The sequence below is a fragment of the Aptenodytes forsteri genome, unplaced genomic scaffold (assembly GCF_000699145.1).
Source record: "Aptenodytes forsteri isolate BGI_AS27 unplaced genomic scaffold, ASM69914v1 Scaffold309, whole genome shotgun sequence".
NCBI lineage: Eukaryota > Metazoa > Chordata > Aves > Sphenisciformes > Spheniscidae > Aptenodytes > Aptenodytes forsteri.
Window position 1 is genome coordinate 5834040 of NW_008795857.1, and position 17039 is coordinate 5851078.

At 37.0% G+C, this 17039-nt stretch overlaps 1 protein-coding gene across 1 annotated transcript in view; it reads left to right on the forward strand.

Moving 5' to 3' along the window:
* Window positions 1-17039, forward strand: part of HEATR5B (HEAT repeat containing 5B) — a 68396-nt gene that overhangs the window by 21070 nt on the left and 30287 nt on the right. The window contains exons 16-24 of the mRNA XM_009283788.2: window positions 1109-1284; window positions 2526-2631; window positions 4434-4624; window positions 6013-6172; window positions 8976-9165; window positions 10526-10695; window positions 13267-13411; window positions 14279-14518; window positions 16385-16636. Of these exons, the coding sequence (XP_009282063.1) occupies window positions 1109-1284; window positions 2526-2631; window positions 4434-4624; window positions 6013-6172; window positions 8976-9165; window positions 10526-10695; window positions 13267-13411; window positions 14279-14518; window positions 16385-16636 (1630 nt within the window). The remainder of the gene's footprint in view (window positions 1-1108; window positions 1285-2525; window positions 2632-4433; window positions 4625-6012; window positions 6173-8975; window positions 9166-10525; window positions 10696-13266; window positions 13412-14278; window positions 14519-16384; window positions 16637-17039) is intronic.

The following is a 17039-nucleotide window of genomic DNA, read 5'->3' on the forward strand; positions in this document are numbered from 1 at the left end:
CTCTCGTCTTATCGCTAGTTACTTGGGAGAAGAGACCGACACCCACCTCGCTACAACCTCCTTTCAGGGAGTTGTAGAGAGCGATGAGGTCTCCCCTCAGCCTCCTTTTCTCCAGGCTAAAATGGCAAGGTTTCTCAGAAGGCAGCTGTCTTGATTGAGCAGATCCAAAAGCCAAGACTGATACCAAGTGTGAGGAACCAAGGGGAAACTGTTTCTGAGAAAAGATCAGCATATCAAAGCAAAAAAAGGGTTTTATAAACCTCCCTTTTTTGTTGTGGTGGACTTCCAGGGCAGTCTTCAATCCACAGAGCTTTCTGGGACGCTCCTTCCACCCCCACCCCTTTTTTTGTTTTTGTTTTTTTTCCTTTTTTTTTTTTTTTATCTTCAACCTTGCGTTGGTAACTGAAGCCCTGTAGTGCATCACAGAATTCTCTTGTGCTTGGTCACGTTTTATTTTTTAGTGATATGGAGGTCTCAACAAATGTTTGCTCTGTTTTCTGACCTTTTATAGAAAAATACAGAGCTCCTAGACTCTAATTTTGTTTCATGATTAAATAATTAACAACTTATTTTCCTAAGCTTTTCTTCAGAGAAAATAGATGACTGTTTAATTGTGTTTCCTGAAAGAATGATGGTTAGGAAGTATTTTTATGATGATAGGAATGTTAGTAATTTTAGTACTGTTTCTAAATCTTTCTGTGTAGGGAATCATTACAGCCAAAACTGATTATTTAATATACTGTATTGTAACTCAATGCTCAAACAGAGTGAATGAATAACTTTTTTTCTGAAATGTCACTTTGTAGTCAGTGATTCAGAAGCTACTATTAGTAGCAGAATTAATCTGCTTTTCTCTAATTTCCATCTCTTAATACCAGGAGTGATAGTTTGTGCGTTTATCCAGCTGTTAACTGCTTCGACCATCTGGGATTTAGCTGGCCTTGTAAATGCTAGTGTGCGTATGCACGGGGACACTGCGGTTGCATTCAGGTGTTTGTAAGCTATTTTGTTGTTCTAAGCTACTGCATACATGTTTGGTTGTCTGTAGTTCCAAATTTTATGTGTGAAGGTATATTCAGAGGTATTCCTATTATGTGCCATTTTGCAGCTTCAGCCAAACAGTGCGTCTGGAAGTGGTGCTTTGGAGCATGATCCATCTTCTATTTATTTGCGCATCCCTGCTGGTGAAGCTGTACCCGGTCCCCTTCCTTTAGGAGTATCTGTCATTGATGCATCTGTGGCTCTCTTTGGTGTGGTTTTTCCTCATGTCTCTTACAAACATAGGTCAGTTTACATCAGTGTTCAATTTCAGAATCTAATGCCTTGTTCTCTGGATAGTATTATGTTTTGACTTCTTTTTCTTGAAATAAGTATCTACTTTGATATCAACTGTCTTTAAATGCAGAGTTCAGTATTTGATGTTCATTGTGTCTCAGGATTCTAGAATATGTCTGCTCAGTTTAGAAATAAGGTGGTTTCCTCAGTTTTATCAGTTTTGAAGATTAGGGTTCAGAGGTGGAGACTAGATTCTTCTCTCCTCTTACTGCATTTAACAGTAGTAATATCTCTGCAACCAAAATTTCCTGCAAAAATATCCATTGCAATTGACTTCAAATCAGCCTTGAAAACATAGCGGTGGCATCCATTGAATTAAATTTGGCTTCCATGAGTAAGACCATTTGATTTATACTCAACAAATGCTTTTCTGTATGATGAAAAAGAGGGAATGGAATTCAGCTTGTTTTCCTTTGCGTTCCATGTTATCTTTGCAGAGTTATGAGTTGTCAGGGCTACTTTTGTCATTCAGTTCAGCTAATTCATCACTGAGCACAGAGTGAAAGCAGCTCTAAGACGCATTTCAAAGTAAAATTATCCTTCAGTGCAATCCTGATGGGAACAGTTTTTTCCTAGCAGTCAGTCTCATTTTGCGGTAAACGCAGGATAGACTTGAGGTCAGCTTGCAGTAATTCAACTTGATCTATATCTGTTGTTAGCTATGGAAAGATTCGGCTGGGGAACTGCCGAGTAGTTAAGAATGCAGATTATTCATTATACTCCTATTCTTGGTATCTTCTAGGGAGTACTCCTCCTCCCAGTAACACTTTCTGGCATGGTTAAATGGGGGGAAAATAGAGGTTAAATGGGGAAAACAATAGGAACAATAATAGGAATATGGAGGGTAACACTATTTTGAATGGTAATGGAGAGGCAGCATTTTTCCACTCTTGTCCTCATAGCTTTCTAGTTATACAGCCAAATGTATCTGAAGACTCACTTCCTCTTGGTGGTGTTTTCTTCAAAAGGAATAGTAAACACTTGTGGATGAGCTAAAAGAACCAGCAAAGGGACGTTCACAATAGCTCTACCCGTTCTACCTAAAGTGAATATCTTCTGTAGTCCCTGAAGTGTAAATTCTGTGACTGAACTTAAAAGGCCCTTTTGTTTTGTGTGGTTTTTTACCAGCTGTGTTTTAGTTTGTAATTTGAAAGAATATCACTTAAATTATGTTCTTTCCTTTGTTTTAGATTACAGATGTTGGATCACTTTGCTGAATGTGTCAAGCAGGCTAAAGGTGTTCGCCAGCAAGCTGTGCAGCTTAATATCTTTACTGCTGTTCTTAGTGCCTTGAAGGTAAAACTTGTAAACTTTTAATGGATGCCAAAGTTCTGCAGTTTGATTCATCGATTGGTATTCGATACAAAAGGCTGTTAGAAGAACGTTACTAAAGTTATCACTTAGACATTCAAAAGTTTGAAAATACCAAAATTGAATTTTTTTCAGATATTAGCGTGAGCTCTTGTCTCCATGTATCAGTACAGAGAACAGATAAGGCTCATGTAGTCAGCATTCTATAGTATTCAGATTCTTTTTTTTTTTTTTTTCCCTTTTTCAGTTCTGTAGTTTTATTTGCACTGTACTCATGGATTTAAGTACTTTGTCATGTATACTCAAAAAAACCCCTCATGTCATAAAGTATTGTGCAGATGAGGCTCATGGAAATAAAAACAAAAATAGATTTGGGTTTCCATTTTGGATGTCTTTAATTTTTTCTTCTTAAGACTCCCTAATATTGCATAGAATTCTAGACGCTTATGTCCAGTCCCACTGACTTCAGTTACAGCTCTGTGTTCTCTATTTACACTTGGAAATCCAACCTCATGCTATCAACTCAGGAAGGCTAGAAAGCAAGTCACAAATAATATTCCTGAGAAATGCTTGGTTTCAGTGACTTGCATTGCCTCAAAGCTTTGTGGAACAGTGTCTTAGAGGGTAGGATTTTCTTTTGACTAGTCAAATTTCTTAAGGCATTTATAGTTTTTTTCCTAATGCTGTTTTATATAGTTTCCAGTTCATGAGTCTGTTGGACAACATCTGTCATTGTCATCCTTGTTCATCTTCAGAGCGACTAAGTCCTGTGCACTGAGGAAGCCACCCTCATAGAAGTGCCAGCCTGTAATTAAAGATTGGATGAGTTCCTTTTTGTCTGACTTTTGCCATACAAAAAATGGCTACCTAGTTTAAGCTAATTGTTACCGGGGCTCCATGTCCTTGGTTGATGGGCAAAATACATTGGCAAAACAGCATCCCTCTTCCTTGCTTTGTTCTTAGAAATGTGATCCATGTTGCTACAAGTTGAAAAGTAGATTCTGAGACAGATGCCTGAAATTTCCCCTGCCATACCAAATGGCCAAAGAATTGTCAAAATTGAGCTGAAATGAGGATTTTGGAACAGAAAATGAGAATCTGTGGTAGAGCCATCAACTTCTTCCTCTATAATACATGCAGTGTTTGTACTTTACATGTGTTTAATTATTTTTCACAAAGTAAAAGACTTCTTGAAAGTTGTAGTGAAAGGTGATGTACTATTAATGAAATATGGGAACGAAAGAAGCTGCAGAAGCAGTGTGTGGTGTTATTGTTCTGTAGAATGTTCATATAACAGGCTGTATAAATGTTTGCAAAGATGTGATTATTAAGAAAAAAAGTATTTTCATGTACCTAAAATGTCTTTGATTTAAGCAATTCTTGCAGAAGCATAACTGAGCTGTGGTTTTCCTGTCTAACAGAAAGAGATGTTGCAGTTAGATTTTTAAAGCTTCTCTTTTTTTTTTCTGGGATATCCTGTGTAAAGCTAGCTCAGATTCAGTAGCACTAGGGCACATGTAGCACTGCAATGCGTTTGATAAAAGGGACTGGTGCAACAGGTCTTCCTGTATGTGAAATAGGTAGAGTGTTGGCAAACATAAGACTATGTTGTTGATTTTGAGTTTTAAATATTTTCAACCAGGATATTTTAGGATAAATGACCACAAATTTAAACAAAAGTAAAAATGCATCATTTTTAATTGAAGATCTCAAATATAGTAAAATTGCTCTTATATCTTCCCTTTCTCCCCTGCTTTGGAATGTTTTTTCATATTTTTTTCATGTAGGGTTTAGCTGAGAATAAAAGCACGTTAGGACCAGAAGAAGTCCGCAAATCTGCTCTGACGCTGGTAATGGGTGCCCTTGATAATCCTAACCCTATTTTGAGATGTGCAGCAGGCGAAGCTCTTGGCAGAATGGCTCAAGTGGTTGGAGAAGCGTCTTTCATCGCTAGAATGGCTCAGTACAGTTTTGATAAGTAAGTTGGTTTTGAGTCAGAAAACGAAATAAAAATATAATTTAACGTAGTTTGGAAGATTCCTCTACTAAATACCATATTGATTATTTTCTTCTCTTCGTGCTTGATTGCTATGATTATGAAGATCTAACAAACCTTCAAGTAGTCTTCTCTTTTTGATTTATTTCATGTGATTCTTCCAGGAATAAGAGCTGAGTTGTTAAACTACTTGGAATCTGAAATTATATCAGTGAATAGTTTTTGATGAGTTACTTGAAGGTGACTAAACTGCTTCAGATAGATAAACACAGCTTACACTAAGTATGTCTGTAATATGAATTGTGTGATAGTGGTTCTGTTTCATCAAAACATCCTCTTTACATATTGATTTAACTTATCTACTGGCCCATATTTTTTTTGCATATTCTGTTGTTAATCTCAGGTCTTTAGATAGTAGATAGAACAAGACAACATGTTTCGCAATTTTTGGCTTAAATTTAAGACATCAGCCTGTCTGTGAATCAGAATGCACCTACCTCAGGGCTGCAGCCCATGTTTGGCTGGCCAGGCTGCATGCACATAGCCTCAGTCCAGCTCTCCCAGAATCCAGCTCTCCTACCTCTGCGTAATTTAATTTTTCCAATCATTTCATCTTGTAATAAAGTACATCATCTTTACTGTCTCTCCTTGAATTTCTAATTAGGGTATCCTCCTTTTCTCTCTCTTCCCCACCCCCTGAAAAGGTTTTAATTAAAAAGTTACGTATGTGACGTGCATTCAGAAGCAGAAGTATTGTGGAAAATACTCAAGTCACTGCTTCATACAACTAGATAATTCAAAATGCTATTCATTCTGGTTTAGTTTCATTAATAAAACACTTTTTTAAAAAAAAGCTTTATTGGAAAAGTCATAGAATTCAGCTGTAGGAGAAAACAGCTGTATTAAAAAGTTACTCAGTTGACTTTGCAGTGGAAGATACAGCTGTGGATTTCTTTGTCATTTCTCAATGTGTTGTCGTTTTTCCATTCCTGATTCCTTTTCACTGCAGTGGTCTAGCAGTGACTTTTCTGATTATTACATTAGTCTGCTGTGAAACATTGGTAAACACTAGATGCTTTTCCTATATTCTTTCACTTCCAAAACTCTTCTTCATCTGACATGTCAAGTTCTGACCAGGAAGAAGGAAAATAACTATTAAAATATCTCTTTTTTCACTTGCCTTAAATGTAATTCAGTTTAATAGCAATATAGATTAAGTATATTGTTTTTGCTTTTGTTGGTAAGCCTTCTCAAGATCTTGTAAGGTGGCCTGCAAAATTCTGTTAGTCGTTTGCACTGTTATGGTACTTGAAGGGTTCTTCGTTACAAACAGTGAATTACATTATTTCCTTTTATTTAAATGTTGATAGGTTAAAATCTGCTCGAGATGTTGTATCAAGAACGGGCCATTCTTTGGCTCTGGGCTGTCTCCATCGGTATGTTGGTGGAATAGGTTCTGGACAGCATCTGAAAACTAGTGTCAGTATTCTCTTGGCTTTGGCACAAGATGGAACCTCTCCTGAAGTCCAGGTAAAAAACACAGTCACCACAAAACTACTTTAAAATGTTCAGGATTAAAATTAAAAATTACATTACTTGTTCAGATGTTCTTTAATAGAGATTGTCACATGTAAGCCAAATCATATGGACGTAGCATGTGGCAGAGAGTGTGAAGAAAGCGGAACTTTCCTTATAAACTCTTACAGTACAGAATCCCAAATATGTACTGCAATTAAAATGTAACCTTATTGTTAGTTAGGGAGGCAGTTGCAAGTGGTCACATTAATTCAGACTGACAAGTGTCTGCTTGTCAGCTGAGCCAGAGTAATTCACTGTGGGCATATTCCTAACTGACTGTAATTGTAAAGCAAAATGTGTTAGTTGTACCTTAGCTGCCTAAACTAAAGTTTTTAATAACTGGCTAATGGTTAACATGTGACCGGTTACTGGAGTCTCAGGTGATGAGCAGTGGTTTTCTTTGCCAAGTAATTTCCGTATATGTGATACTGTGAACACAGTATGGCAGTACATCATCTTTGGGGGGTTATATTATGACAACAAAAATCTGTTGCAAGCTAAACTGCAGTTAGGGGACAGAAGGGGAACCAGGAGGACCCAAGTCCAAGACGAGGCAAAGGCAGCTAGGGGTTTCTATCCACTGTGGACTATAGACATCTGGAGTCTCACAGGAGGACAACTTGACTGCTAAAAGTTTCTGGTAGAGTAAAAAGGGGACTAAACGTGCTGCTGAAAGAGCAATGCCTTTGGAGTTGCTGAATATGTATAAACACTGCACAGTTCAGAAAGTTTCCTAAGTTGAAAATACTTGAAAATTAGGAGAATATACTGTCCTTACTCTCCCAGGACAAACTCGAGGGGTCAGTGTCTTGGTCTGTCTTTACCCTCCCTTTAGCATTTGTTTGTGGTTGCTGCTGTAAAAAGAAGAGAGGGTTAGATGGACCAGTAAGAAGTCTTTACAGTAAGAAGTTGAATATTAGAGGGAAAAGTGCTGATTTTTTTTTTTTTTCCCCCTCCAGCAATTAGATCTATCAAAGCACTAGAATAAAAAAATTACTTCAGAAGCAGGGGGGGGAAGAAACCTTTTTTGAGTAAAAGCAAGTGTCTTGTCTGTAATTATTGTTCTTCAAAGATCATGGTTAATTGCATGATATAACAGGTAATTTTTTGTCATTCTTTTCACAAGTTTACTGCAAGGAAACGATTATCTGGAATAGTGACTGACTATTATGCTTTAGCAGCAGGAAGTTGTGTGCTACCCATGAGTAGGGGCACTTTATACCCACAGATTGAGAAGCTGAAGCCCCCAGTAACTATACAGAATCATACTTCCACCTTCATTTAAATTGTTAACTTGATAAAACATGTAGTAGAGTGCCTTCTTATTTCTTTTCCTCAGGGCAATAAAAAAAATAATCAAGCTTATCACTTGGGAAAACAAGCTTAGTTTTGTTTGGAGATAATGTTTAAAAAATAATAATCTATAAATACAATTTAAAGTTTCTTTTAAATTTCCTTAGTTTATTTAAGGTAAGACAAAGTTCAGTTTGCATATATAACTTACTTTGTATATGAGTAACTAATTTTGAGGCATATAATTCTGTACCATTCATTAAAAAAACAAAATGGAAAGGGTTACTGCTTTATGAAAAAAATGTGAAGTATAAAGGGGAAGCCCAGGTGAAACTTGCATACCTACCTTATTTTCTGTTGAGAGTATGACATCAGGCCACTGTGAAAAGCTAAACTTTTAAACCTCATCCCTCACTAGATTGGTGTGGATACACAGAAACTGTAAGGGAATACGAGTAATGGAAATTTGCAGGAATGAAAGGGTAAGCTGTAACGTGCTACCATGTGGTTAGGACTAAAGAAGTAGTTACGTGATTGCTAGTGCTAATGGTTTTTGGGTTGCATCAGAGAAGATTAAAAAGGAGCAGTTTTAAAGGCAGGTTTTCCAGCTCATTCCTAAGAGTCTAGCTTTGTAACAGTAGTATTCTTTTAACTTTGTCTTTTCAGTGCAACTGCATCATGTATTTAATGGAAGAAAATGCTGAAATAAGATCATTTAGTAGGATATTATGGAGAAATAGCTAATGCTGTCAGGGGAATTTATTTCCTATGAAATGTCAGTGACAAAAAGTTTATCCCCTCACCCACTTCTTGCTTCGACAATTACAATAAATTATTTTGCTCTTTTGTTATTTACTTATCTTGCAACTGAAATAGGTTGATCTTTCACCATTTTTTTTCCTCATCTCACACTGACTATGAACAGCATTGCTTTCTTTTATACCCTCTAATAAGAAAATTAATTAGAAAATGTGTGTGAACCTTTCAACTTGTCATGAAAACCAGTTTCTATTGGAATGTCAAAGGCACTCCCCACTAAGGACTTCGTCAACTGCCCATTTCAGACTCTACATCCAGTTTTACAGTGGAATGATTTTCTCTTTCTCCTGTCTTAAGAGTCACTTTTTTTTTTCCTTTTTTTTTTTTTTAAAGGGGGGGTGTTGTTTGTGTTTGTATTTTTCTTCCTCAGAGTGCTTAACCATTTTTTGCTCAAATTCTTTGTCATCTTCATCTCCATTATCCCCAAAACTGCTGACAGCCAGAGTATGCTAGAGATATTTAAACTCCCAGGGCATTGCTTGAGATTCTGAGACCTCTGAAACACTTCTGGAGTCAGAGTAGCTAACTAGACATGTTTAAACAAGGACGTACAGAGCTAGGCTCAGTCTGCATACAAAACTCTCTTAATTGTTTAAATTTCCTAAATGTATTGCTGAAAAATATTCCTTTGTTTTTTTGATAGACCTGGTCTCTCCATTCACTTGCCTTGATAGTAGATTCTAGTGGACCAATGTACCGTGGATATGTGGAGCCAACGCTTTCTCTAGTTCTTACTCTGCTCTTAACTGTTCCACCATCACATACGGAAGTACATCAATGCTTAGGCCGATGTCTTGGAGCTATAATAACTACTGTTGGGCCTGAGCTGCAAGGTTAGTGGGAATTTGAAGAGAAAACAAAAAATCTAACGTATAAAGATAATATATCGCAATCTTAAATGGAAGAAAATAAATTTTTGTTTGTTGCAGTTGCGGGAGGCGGGGGCGGGTGTTGACAAATTCAGTTGCAGTCCTGCAAGCAACCTCACTTCTGATCCTACTTATGACTGCTTGGGGCTTTTTTGACTGCAGTTTGAGATTTGTATAAAGAAGTTGCAGTGATGTATGGTGTTCTGGCTAATGGCAAATTTGCATGGTAGGTAAAAGATGAAAAACACCATTGCTGCATATTTTGCTATGTATATTTTTGTGTATAGGTGGGGCAAGAGGCAAGATTTTTCCTCTGCTTTTTCAACACGTGTCGATTTTATTTTTAACTGATGGCAAGAGCTTAAGTTTGACATAATTGATAATACTGTGAACTATAACTCATTTCCACTCGTTCTTGGTATTCTTAGATCACTGTACCTTACTGTAGAGAATAATATCTTGTCATGCCAAACACTGTATCTGAAATTCTGTGTCTCAGATGGCAAAAACACGGATTTGTACCTTTGTCTAACTGGGATTTTTAGGAATATTTACAGGATGGTCTTTGATGCAGTGCGAGAGAGCCAGCCACTAGTGAAATTTTAACTCTAAATAACTGGACTTAAATTTCTAGTTATGAAAAATTTCTAGATGGTTTAATTGAACTTGTGTATCTGCTTGCTGTGTGTTAACCTTTTGATCTGGAGTGTCATTAGCTTTTTAAATAAACAACTTACGTAGAATGTCTTCTGCAGGTTACATTTTTCTGTAATTCAAGATTTTTTATAAACCTGCTGCAGGTTAATTCTTAAAATACAGAATGGGTTTATTTTTCAAATTAAATACTGTTCTTTTGAATGCTTGTCCTATTAGAGCAGTGCAACTCATCTAATGGAGCTAACTAAAATCACCTGCATATGTGTATAGTAGCTTAAGTGTAATCTGATATTTTAGGAAATGGTTTGGTGCATGAAATGTTGCCCATATGTATAGACTGAAAGAGACTTTCAAAATTTAAATTCAGATAATTTTACTGATTTTATATCCTGGGAAGATATTCTCAAAATATTTCTGACTGAAGATCATTGATCCAAAATTTCATTTGGACTGGGCATTGTTTAACTGAGCTAAAAAGAGATATTGAAACACTCTTTAGTGTTTCTTTGAAGTTGTGTAGATACTAATTTGCGGTAGGAATTCAGAAAAGTTGCATGTTAATCTGTGAACTTTGAAGCGTTAAAAATTCTTGTTTCTCAAAGGTTTAAAGTCTACAGTTGTCATACAGAAATTTTGCTGTGTTAAGGATATCGTATTACATCATTAGGTAACGGAGCTACAATTTCAACAATCCGTTCTTCCTGTTTGGTGGGATGTGCAATCACACAAGACCATTCAGACTCGCTTGTTCAAGCAGCTGCCATATCCTGCCTTCAGCAGCTTCATATGTTTGCACCACGGCATGTCAACCTGTCCAGTCTGGTTCCCAGTCTTTGTGTGAGTACAAAATGCATCCCTTTTGTTCCTCAAAGTTTTATGTATGTGCTTAGCAGAGGACAGGAGGAGCACTTAGCAAGATGTCAAGGGTACACATATGTAATAAGCAAGCCACATTTGCAAAAACACTGGAGTGCGATAAAAGGATGTCTGTCCCCAAGCCATTTTAGATCTTTTCAGAATGCTGCCCAAATTGAAGTCGTAGGGTCTGATTCTCTTTCACCCTAGATAGCACAAGATAGCAAGCATTTATATGTAATATGACTGAGTAAAAAGATGCTGAAACGCTCTGTTTTCTCCAACTGATTGCATGCATAGAGGGAAGTAAGTGAGTGAGTTTGGAAAACGTAGGAGATTTTGGATTTATTTCACCACTGTCAGCGTAGTAGATGCTGACATTCAAATTCTTGGGCTGCTGTTGTTAGCATTGCTTTCTCCCTCCATTAGTGTTCTGTCAGCAAATCATGGCTTGAGCCTGGAAGTGAGGCAGAGGCTGGAACCCAAAACATACCAAATACAACTATAAGAGGAAAGGTGGTGTGTGTGGGTGTGCATTTTGGTGTGGTTTTTTTTTTAATTATTACTATTTTTAAAATTATTTTTTAGAGGGTTCAGCAATCCAATACTGAGAAATTTGAAAAGTTTCTCCCTAATGTCTGTTGGATGTTTTGCAAAGTTCTTTTGTGTCATTCGTTGTGAAACTGGTGGTTCTGCGTTACCTGAAGGAGTGTGACCCTACTTACATCAACATTGGAACTTTTTCTTAGTCTGCCATCCAGACTTTCCCTCGTGCATCCTCTCATTGTTACATGCTTCCTGCCCCGCGCTCACCCTTGCTTCCCCCCGCAACTCTGGAGCACTCCTGGGAGTGCCGTGTGTTCCCAGAATCTGTCACTTGTCCTTGCACAAAATTTTGCATGAAAGAGGTGCAACGTACCCAAAAAGTAGGTGGGCCCTTTTGTATGAATACTATGTACAACATGACAAACAATCCCTATAGCCATTTACTCTGCAAGTACCAGTGGGTAATATTACAGACAATGAAGTTCATACAGGAATGACAGTTTTGAAAACTTTTGCCAGGGTTTTCTACTGTCTCCTTCCTGTTCCTTCATGGTCTTCTGCTAAACAAAAGCTATTTTCCTTCTCTTTTCTCATATTCCTTACTTCCAAGTCATGCTTAGTTTGGTAAGTTTTCCTCTGAATTGTCTTGTGCATTTCTTTATACTGCAAATACATTGATATGTAGGCAAGGTCTGTCTTACATGCCCCATTAGCAAACTCTTCATTGCTTTCTAACTCGCTTTTGAATGGAACTAATGCCAGGTATCAAAATTAAACCACACAGTTCTACAATCTAGTTTCATTTTTTCTTCCTGCATTGGCTTCATAACCACTAGTTGTTTGTTTTGTAACTTAAGACGGGGAATACTCTTTCCATTAATTAAATCCCCCGAATGTTCTGTGTTCTAGTTCCATTAAAACAACCTCAGTGTTGTATTTAGAGGTTCTTTAAAGTCTGCTTGTTTTTTCAGGACTAAAATCTTGTATATTCAAGTGTGGAATAAAGATCTACTGTTAAAATGCTTTATAAACTATACAACCCTTTCATTTAGGGAAGCAATTTCCATCCACATAATAACTTAATACTGAGAAAGCAAATGTGTATTCGGTTTATTAAAAACAAATTCCCCAGGGTAAATAAAGAATCAAGAGTTTCTTAAAGAGCACTCTTCATCTCTTCCACCGTGGAAAAACAGTGGAATAAAGATCTACTGTTAAAATGCTTTATAAACTATACAACCCTTTCATTTAGGGAAGCAATTTCCATCCACATAATAACTTAATACTGAGAAAGCAAATGTGTATTCGGTTTATTAAAAACAAATTCCCCAGGGTAAATAAAGAATCAAGAGTTTCTTAAAGAGCACTCTTCATCTCTTCCACCGTGGAAAAACAGAGAGTTCTCTGTGCAGCTACTTCCTCTCAGGAAAATAGGGACCATGCACAATTCTTCTATAAGAGAAATATTTGCTTGTACTTGAGGTGATTCAAAAGGAATTAGAAGCCAGTGTTGGTTAGCAAAGAAATCTGAAGCTGTTTTATTGAGCGGCACTTATAAAAACTTATGCTATAAATTCTGTTAAAAGTTTGAAATAAAAGTTTTTGATAGCTGTCACGTGTGGTGCAGCTGATGATGGCTTTTTGTTTAAAAGAATGTGATTTACAGCTATAGCAGAATATGGGATTGAGTAGTACTGAAAAGTGTAACAGATTGGAAAGTATAATTAGTCTAAAATCACACTGGCGCAGTAGTTCCGATATTTAAGCTCTTATCTCTTTAGCCAGGTAACAACTGTCAGCTTTGTATATGTCAGCTTTATTTTCACATTTGTACATTATAAGAAGTGAGTACTTCTGAACTCTCAAGGTCTTGTAAAGAGCTTGGTACCCAACAGCTCACACATGGGCATATAATTGAAAAGTAGAATGCTGTTAGTCCTTAGCAGCACTGATTTATTGATATGGGGGGTACAGCAGTTCACTCACCTGTAATGGTTCTGATTTTAGGTTCATTTGTGCAGCTCCCACTTGCTGCTTCGCCGGGCTGCAGTTGCATGTTTACGACAGCTTGCTCAGAGGGAAGCAGCAGAAGTATGTGAATATGCCATGAGCTTAGCAAAAAATGCTGGAGACAAAGAAAACAGTGGCATCAGTAAGTATTTCTTTCATGTGGCCTTTTTGTAACAGTTGAGTGCACATATGTGGGCATATGTGTGGTTTGCCTTCAGAGAGGGAAAAAAAACCCCAACCTGCCCAACAACAAAACAAAAACCTAAAACCGTCCCTTCCAGCGCCAGTAACTTCTGGCTGCACCCCTGCTTACCTCTTGAATTTCACTTATAATTTAACTTTTTGTAAAGTTCAGACTTAAACTTCTCTGCCCCATTAAGAGTGGCAATCAAATAGGGAACGCAGAGTATATACAGTGGAAACATTTTACAGTTTTTCTGATATTTTAGGTCTTGCTCTGTTGAAAATAGACTTAATTTTATGCTGTTTGATTGAGATACTGGTTGTGTTTATATTCTGTTAGCAGCACGTCTGCTAGCCTGTGGACTTTGCTGGCTGATTCAATTCTTACATATATAATTTTATTCTGAAAATAGGAGGCTCAGCAGTGTTGATCAGCACAGTCTTCATACGAACATAAAATCGTGAGCTTACTCATATTAAATCACACCAGTTAAGTCTGTCTCTGGAAAGATTCTTTAGAGTCCAGTACTCTTATGGTTTTTATAAATTCATGGGGTATGTACCTTGAAAAGAGAGAGAGTTTTGTGGTTTTTTTTCTTTTTTTGGAAGTAATACTAAGAGGTGTTATTTGCTTTGCAGAAAATAAATTGAATTGCTGTATTAAAACCCTTCTAGTGCTAATTTAGAAGAAATTCAGTAACATTTTGGTGTATCATTGCCTGAACTGTACACACACAAATACACAATGTCCAATTCTAGTCTGTTATTCCAAATTTTAAAACTGAGTTACTGATTTCAGAAAAGATTTCACATTATCATTTTGCAGATATGAATCCTTTTGCACCAGGAGCTGGTTCTCGGCGAGATGCTCATTCCCGGCATCAGGGGGTTAATATAACAGAGACAGGCCTCGAAGGTGTCCTTTTTGGAATGTTGGATCGGGAGACTGATCGGAAGTTGTGCTCAGATATCCACGATACTCTGGGACATATGCTTTCATCGCTGGCAGTAGAAAACCTTTCTCACTGGCTAATGCTTTGTAAGGATGTCCTTGCAGCTTCCAGTGGTAAGTGTTCTATAGTGTTCACATAAACAACAGTATGTCCTTAGTATTAGCATCTTCTGGCAATATTTGTTTGGAGCTTGTCTTTTATCCTAGTTGAGACATAGCTTATATTGTATATAGAACTTTGATTATAGTGCATTAAAACTTGCTTAGAAAAAAGAAATCATCAATGTTATGTTAAATTTTAAAATACTGCTTTTAAGATTAAAAAGTTAGCTGCCTTAAAGTAGGATTTCCAGCAGAGAAACAGTGTGATTATTACTCTGACATTTCAGTGTCTTGGTGAAAGCAGACACATTCTTTTCAGCCTTTATACATCAGGACCGTGTAGAAAGAAGAATGCTGTACACAGTCTGAGCTTTCTTTTATGAGGTTTTTAAGTTACTGATGTGATGATGGGTTACCATGGTGATGAAACTTTTGCTTGTTGTTCAACTTTGCAGACTTGCTTGCAAAGATCTTGTCCTCTGAGACCTTAATCCTGTTTTTCAGCTTGTAGGATGGTTGTGACGCAGATTCTGCTCATTTCCTTTGCATTTATACTTGTTTATAGGCATACTGTGAGTTCATCCTGAAGCTCTTTCTACATGTTGCCAGCTTTACATTTACTGATAAGTAATGCTACCAATGATTTCTTTATGCAATGTAGTTACCATGTATCTGCCCAGTGAGAAAGATCTCGTTTCCCAAGTTTGAAGTTGGCATGTCCTTTTCTTATTTCATGTGGGATGGGTTTTAAAGTTTTTAACATGGTTGTCCAATCTCTTATTTATTAGTAGGTGAAATAATCTCTGAGAGAACCATATTTAAATAAATATCTCTCAGCTGTACTTTAATAAGCCAGCAACTTCATTTTGAACTCCTTTGATCCAACTAACTGGCATATGAAAAAAATCTGGTTTGCTTTTTAAGCAGAGATTTACAAATCAGCCACATAAAGTCTTGGATGCCTTCTCAAAACACTCTTGTTGTGAATTGGCTTCATCCATGTTTGATTTGCCATAGCCTCTTTCTCTCTTTATTGAATGTCTTGGCTCTTCAGCTGCTTAAATTTAGAATTTCTAAGAAGCATGCCTTAGTTGGGCTGGGTTACCCTTGCAATAATTTCTTCTCATTCTCCTCTAATTATTGACAGAGTAATTTTTGTCAGTATCTTGGCATTTTGTTAATTTGGACCTTGCCACTGAGATTTTATGTTCTCATTTCTGAATAGCAGAAGTGTATATGTGTGTTTGGTGAGTTGTTTTTTGTCCCTGTTTGGAATTGGTTTTTTTAATATGATCCCTGAAGTATTTTTATTTTCTGAAATGAAGTCTCACAACCACACTTAGAGAAAAGAATTTTTTGAATGTTAAGCACGTTTGTGGGTACCATAAACTGCCTACTTGGCTGCATATCTGTCCCATGGCATGGAACTTTGTAATTTTGTTTCAGTTTAACATGCACTCTAGCTTTTACTTGAAACAGGAGCTGAATAGTTCAAAGCCAAGCTGATTCTTTGATTCTGAGCCTGGTAATCTCCTTACCCTGTTTACTGGCAATTTAATAGGTTAATTTTCAAAGGTGAGAAGTTCAGATAGGGGATTCAGCTATAGTTGGTATCTGTGGAGAATTAATGTTACAGGAGTTTATTTCATATCATTTAAGCCAAATAAAGGGTAATATAGCCCAGATTAGAGGTGAAAAACATTTCTTCTACTGATACTCCTATGCCTTTCTACATTTTTCAAATGTTATTGTTTCAACAGAATTAGTCTGTTTAGAATCTGAGTGTAAGGAAAGGCTTGAATATGTCCTTAGCTGTCTTCTGCGGATTGTAAAAGTGGGATTTTTTTTTTTTTTTTTTTTAATTGTTCTCTGTCGTAGACATGAGCACTGCTGCTCCCTTGGGAGGAGGGAAGGATGAGGAATCAGAGAAGAAGGATGAGATGGATGATGATACAATGTTTACCACCTTGGGTGAAGAGGATAAATCCAAGCCTTCTGTAGCACCTCGTTGGGCAACTCGTGTGTTTGCAGCAGACTGTCTGTGCCGGGTTATCATGCTGTGTGAGAATGCGAACAAGGCACACTTCGATCTGGCACTGGCTCGTTCAGCCAGACTTAAAAACCCAAAAAGTAATTACAGAATATGCATGTTTTGTTTTTAATTTTTTTTTTTTTTTATTTTTGACACCTCTTTATAGCTTAAGATTGCACAACCAAGAAAAAAATATAAGCAGTTTTCCTTTCATTCAAATGGTTAAAACCAAAGGAAATGGCCAGCAAAAGGCAATAAAACTGTAGTTGTGTAACCATTGTAGTTACCGTACCATGAACACAAAGAATGAGTTTTGCTGGAGGATATGAATTCTGACAGACTGATCTGCTTGGAAAAAAACCCCTTAGATTTGTAAACCTTTTCTCCAGTCTGAAATAGAAGCAGTAAACTTATAGCTAAGGGTGAGCTGGGAATAGTTTCTCCGAGTTTAACATAATGACAGCAATGAATTAGACTTCAGAGATTATTTTAGCATCTCCA